The sequence below is a fragment of the Micropterus dolomieu genome, linkage group LG04, assembly GCF_021292245.1.
Source record: "Micropterus dolomieu isolate WLL.071019.BEF.003 ecotype Adirondacks linkage group LG04, ASM2129224v1, whole genome shotgun sequence".
In the NCBI taxonomy this organism is placed as follows: Eukaryota; Metazoa; Chordata; class Actinopteri; order Centrarchiformes; family Centrarchidae; genus Micropterus; species Micropterus dolomieu.
The window spans coordinates 23,997,562-24,003,732 of NC_060153.1; the positions used below are offsets into that span (position 1 = coordinate 23,997,562).

Consider the following 6,171-nt stretch of genomic DNA (forward strand, 5'->3'; position numbering starts at 1 on the left):
AACGACTTTACTGTCTGTGCTCCTGTAGGCCTACAGTAAATGCTATAACATCACAACACAACGGTATCGAAAGCTCAACAGAGACGCTAAATCATGCGAACAGGCTAGATATTCTATATTATCACAACGTTATAACAGAATATTACGATACAGTAACTTTCTGTCTTTTCTGAATCCCAATATGGACATAAAATGTGAATTTGAGGCTTTTATGTTTGTGCCTCTAGCCTGTTGTCCTCGGTTTCTGCTTATTTGTCATTTAGACAACCTCAGATGAAAACATTGAGATAAACGTAGTTTTTGAATATAGACTCTGGTGCATTGTTCAGCATAGATAATTTATTTAACACCTTTAACACGCTGTTTAAAAGTATCAAATTATGTAGCCTATAAATCAAAAGACGTTGGATTCTAAATGTAGGCCACATAAGTAAGTAATAAATTTATTTTTTTTGTAGGCTTTGTTTTTTTTTTTCGTCTTCTTCCTTCTTTCCTCCTTCTATTTAGTAGCCCGATGTGCCCACAGCCGGATCATTTTATCATTAAATTAATATTAATTTGATCTTCTTATCTCACTTTTGCATGTAGCAGGTTATAACCCTCTCCAGCAGTTGGACAACAACCTAAGCAAGTATAAAGAAAACGAAGAAACAGTATAAACAGCTCTTCCTCATTGGTCTCTTATAGAAAGCTTAAACTTCACAAATGAAACAAATTTAACAAGAAAGAAAGTGGAAAAGAAACATGGAAAATTACATCGTCTCCTCCTATCGTGGCAAATGCACTTTAGGTAGTCTAATAAATACAATAAACAGAAAAAAAAAAGAAACAGCCTCCTGTAAGATGCAGTCTACACTGCTAATTTACATAATCACTGCATATTCATCTCAGCCTGAAAATAAACTCTAATAAATATGAATAGACAGCAAAGCTGGGTTTATCCTTCACCACATCCCTTCTTCACGCGCTATCTATTGCTCCTTTACAGTACTTCCTTGGATAACACTCTCTCTCTCTCTCTCTCGCCTCTGTCTCTCTCTCTCTTAGCCCAGCCTTCTTGATCCCCTCTGTCCATTGGTGTCTTCGATGCCCCCCCCCCCCCTTCCCCCTTCCATAGGTAGTCCATAATGACTGTCCATTGGTTTTTATTATGGCTTGTCCCCCTCCCACTGGCCGGCTTCGCCCTGCCCACGTTTTGTATGTCTCAGTCCGTCCATCTCCTGACGTTCAAGTTCGCAGGAACGTCACGTCCGCACTTGAACTTGCAGCTCTGGGGGGCTTCGCCGTACCCCCTTCACTCTCTCTCTTTGCGAAAAAGTCATGAGGAGGTCCGCACAGCCCGCAGCGCGCTACGCCTCAGCCTCCGTATGATCTGCAGTTCATTTTTTTCTTTCCCTTCCTATTTGGATGTCAGACGCATCAATGAAGATATTTCATTTGGAGTCTACCTTGTAGGAACGGATTTCCCAATGTGAACTCAGCTGAAAAGCCGCCACTGAACCAACATGTCTCGCCGCAAGCAAGGCAAACCCCAGCACTTGAGCAAACGGGAGTTTTCGCGTAAGTGTAGATGAATCGCATTTTGACTTAATTTAGCCGCTTGTCCCTCTCAACGAGCCACCTCTTGTTTTTGTCATGTAGTGCAACTTCCTTAGGGAATTTAAATAGGCTAGGTAGGGTACGGCCATGAACCGGACCCACCGCTCTCCTGGGTGAAATTACAAAACGCAAACACAGACAAGACTACAGGTTATTTTAAATTTATTATGGGATTCTCTTGTGGAAGTTTCGAAACAACGTGACAGAGAGCTTCAACTTGTGTTGGTTAACGTGTTGTATAACGCAGCCTTCAAGGTTTCTTTCGCCATTAAAGGGCATGCATGGGCTTTATGGCCAGAGACCTTTGGCTAGCCTATATGAAGGCAGCCTGCTACTGCTGTCATTCGCTGATAAGTTTTCAGGTGTAGTATGAAGGCTAAAGCTCATCCACTACAACAACTCACACTCTTCTTTCTGTTGTTAGAATTTATTTACAGAGGTTTGGGCTGGTTTGGTCACAGGGAAGTGTGTTTACATACCCACTTGTCCACAGCGCAGGGACCTCGTGTGCGTAACCTAATGGGAATATACTTTCAATGCCACAAATTCCCCACAGCTGCTGTTTTAAACACCGTGTTTTTAATGCTCGGTAGGTTTTCTTGTGTCATTCACAGATATATTTTGTGTAAATCCACATGGGTCTCGTGCGCGATGCCGTTTTACAACTACGGGAGAGGAAACCGTGGAAAGACGTTTTACGCGCGTGTGATAAAATTGCAGGGCATCGATTGATATTGCATGATGGGATTTTCACGCTGTCGAGATACGTTCACGTTTGCAGGATGATTATTTCCCACCATGCGTCTGATAACAATAGGAAGTGCTTAATCAATAAAGCACGTCAGTGAATGTGGACACGTCCCCAAATATACAGATTGTTATAATTCAAGTTTTATGTGGAGATATCTTTTGCCCTGAGTTATTTTTATAGTAAATGTGTCTGCGTGCAGTTCCCATTTCGTTTGAAACCAATTATGCTCTTGCAACATGTATGCCTTCATTTGTCGGAGAATTGTCAAAAGGGTTGTCAGTGGGGGGCGCAATATGATTGTAGTCTTGTGGGCCTCTTATGAACTTGAACTTGATCCACATTATTCCTGTGCAGCTTGACCAAGCGCGTGCAGAGTATCGTGTTAGCAGAAATAGGTGATTGTATATTTTATGTACCTTGTAATGCTCATGTATGGTTTGTAAAGGAGAAAAAAATATAAACATTATTAATTATTTCAAACATTCAAAGAGAAAACAGAGTGTTTTAAAGACAAGCACTGAAACCATTTATTAAAAATAGATACATTTAAAAAAACTTACACTTACACTTTTACACAAAGGTTTCATTAATTTAGCCTATATAATTTCTATTTTTTGCCTCTGACCCAGATCCTCTTCAGTTCAGTCACATTTAGTGCTCATATTATATATTCACATTATGCACTTAAACAACAAAAGTCTTGAGACTGCATAATCACACTTTGCATAATGTTATTTTGGGACCAAAGCCATCATGTAGTAAACACTTAATTACATATTCATACAAGCAGAGAGGAATTGTACCTACATGCTTGATGCATTTATTTGTTGGTTACTCCATTTGAAAGTGTAAAATATATGTTGTCCCCTATGCCACTTTTCAGTGAGTGAGTTGAAAGGAAATGATTGATCCACTGTTATAACAGGGAGTCATTATAGTTTAAAATAGCAAACGAAGAGGCCTAATGATTTTCCCGATAGTGAAACAGAACTACTCCTGTCGCCCAGTGGGAAACACTGGCCTAAACTACTTTAAATTCTGGTGCAGTCAGATGTCTGAAAAAAGGATTATATTTTGGTTTTCAAAGTTATTCACATCACTCTTGCGTGGCATCAAAATGAGATTATTTGGTTTGAAGAAAATCTTTCCACCTAACCCAGCCTCACACACCTCGCCTATATGTCCATGGCATAAGCTGGTTAAGATAAGCTCCAGGAAAATAGGAGCAAATTCCCTCATCTTTAATGCAGTTGAACATACAGGTAACAGGGCCTATCTTGCATAGTCCCTCACCACCTTCTCGTCTGACCCGACACGGAATTAAAGGTTGAACCGGCGGCAAGAATTCATCACATCTTATCTCAACATCCCAGTCGGGGCGCCCAATGTAGTTTACCGTGTGGCTAGATTACTTCTTTTAAAATGCTCTCTCTCTCTTCTCTCTGCCTCTCTGTCGGTACTTCAGGGACCTACTCCACATCCAACCCCTCAATGTCTAACCTTGGTTCACGAGATCCCAGCACTTTTAACGAAATGGGGTCCAATCATCTTGAACTCAAATTAGAATCTATTTTTTGATTCTCAGAGGTGTTAGGTTCATTAAAAAAGCGAGATTGGCAGCACAATAAAGAGGGTCACGCAACTTAATCGTTTGGCTGCTGCCTACAAGCTGTACGTGTCAGTCCTTATCGAAGTAGTCTGTGTGGTCTTTCTTTCTTTCTTTCTTTCTTTGTCTCTTCTAAAGATATTTTAATACACATTTTACAACTTGACCTTATTCCTGAAGATGTCCTCATATACCGTAGCAGTGTATGACTCAGTAATGTGCTTTTCCATTGCCTCTCCTGACACATTTGTTTAAAAGTGCTACAGAATCCCTACCTCTCACTGAGCTATGTCTCACGAACTTCTTTCTTTTCTGCCCGTCCAGCTGAGCCGCTGTCAGGTGTTTTACCAGAAGAAGACTCTCAGGATTCCCCCAGGCTGGGAGTGGCTCAGGGTGAGCCCCTAAAAGGGGACCAGGACCTGCTGACCTGCGGCCAGTGCCACTCCCGCTTCCCCCTAGCTGACATCTTGTTGTTCATTGAACACAAACGGAGGCAGTGCCACGGAAGCCTCTGTACGGACAAACCTCTGGACAGGCCACCGTCCTCCCCGCTTGCCTCGCCCCTCTCCACGTCCTCCTCGTACTCGCGGACCCACCATCAGCACCCGCGGAGGGTGTATCACCCTGTGGAGGTGGCCATTCAGGTGTCACCGCAGGATGAGGATTGTTTATCTGCACCCTTGCAAGGAATAATCCCTAAGCAGGAGAATAACACAGGTAAACACAGAGGAAGCTTAAAATGGCTGCCATGCAAGAGTGAACAAATGAGCGAGAAAAAAAATGTGACAAGTGAGTCTTTGAGGTCTAAAGGTGTGGAGTGGGTCACACTTTCCGAGGTTCGCGGAGAGTTTATTTCAAAAGGAAACAAGTGCTTTCTCAGATTTCCTTGGTTTTGCTTCTGGTAGTAGGGATGTATCCAATTTGCATAACCAAATGTGAAGTGAGTGTGAAATATCTGGCACTGCATTTAGGAGCTGTGAATCTTCCTCAGCCGAGCAATGAACCCACATGAAGACCAGGAGGCCTGAAAATGATTGAGGAAAAAGGAAACATTTGCAGATAGTGAACAAGACACACAGAGACAGACAAAGAAAACGATTATCAAAAAGAGGGAGAAAGAGAGAGAGAGAGAGATGGGCTTCTTTTGGTTTGTTGCTGCATCACAGATGTGCTCAGATCCTGTGGCCTCCACATTCTCTCTCATGTGGTGGTGAGAGATGTATCTGTATCCCTCCTTGGCTTATTCCACTGCCATATCTCTCGTTCCCTCAAATATGCGCCTGCAACGGCTCACTTTAATGCTAAAATTAAAAAGAGATAGAAAAGAATGTAATTATGCAGAACTGTCAAGGAAGACTCATTTATTTGAGGAAGCCTACAGCCACTAATTGTCAGTGTTTTTCTTGATTTGGGTAATTAAGGACTTCATAAGGCGGCTGCTCGGTTTGTTGTGCAAATGAGGCTGTAGTGAAAACATGAGTCGCTGTGCAAACAAGCGTGGGTCCCTTATGACTGGTTTTACAGAGTAGGGTTTGATTTTGACCAGCCTATTTGAGTGTTTATTCATTTTCTTTAACAGATCTGATCGTGTGCTAGATTGGGCTGATTGTCTGGGCAGTCGTGATTTAATTTGAAGCCAATTCAGGCTAAATACACAGAGAGTTGCACTCAATAATTTGTACTACAGTACCATCATAGTCAGCTCTGCAGCTTAGATACTAGCTTAGCAGATGGCATTGTAAAGGGACTACTGTTATCTGTTGTTAGCTAGTCAGCCCACTGTCACATAGATTGACCACTGTTCATTAGTGTGCAGTTTGTTAAACATCTGCCCTGTGTATGAGCACACACGGGTGCACGGACATGTGCACAGTCATCCTCACACACACATCTGACATGCCTCTTGGCTTTGTCAGCTGTTTGAACATGCTTTTCTTTCTTGCTCATTTAGATCATCATGGAGTGGAGTTCACATGATATCATAAGGTCACTAGCATTGTTAGCGGAGCTTTATTTATAGGCCCTGAGTCTCTTGGCATTGTAATGGTTCGATTATTTTGGTTGTATGCGGAGTGAGGTTGTGTCCTGTTGGCACACCTCATCTGATTGTGATATAACCCTGTTACAGCATTTCCTTGAAAAAAACACAAGTGTGTGTTTTTGAATAACACAGTGCAGGGTAGACCGCACATCGGTCACATGTGCAACCCCCCCC

General features: G+C 42.2%; 1 protein-coding gene across 1 annotated transcript in view; it reads left to right on the forward strand.

Annotated features, from left to right (window-relative positions):
• Positions 1-1,282: 1,282 nt before the first annotated feature.
• bcl11ab (BAF chromatin remodeling complex subunit BCL11A b) overlaps positions 1,283-6,171 on the forward strand; it is a 33,308-nt gene continuing 28,419 nt past the window's right edge. The window contains exons 1-2 of the mRNA XM_046047379.1: positions 1,283-1,560; positions 4,281-4,673. Of these exons, the coding sequence (XP_045903335.1) occupies positions 1,506-1,560; positions 4,281-4,673 (448 nt within the window). The 5' untranslated portion in view covers positions 1,283-1,505. The remainder of the gene's footprint in view (positions 1,561-4,280; positions 4,674-6,171) is intronic.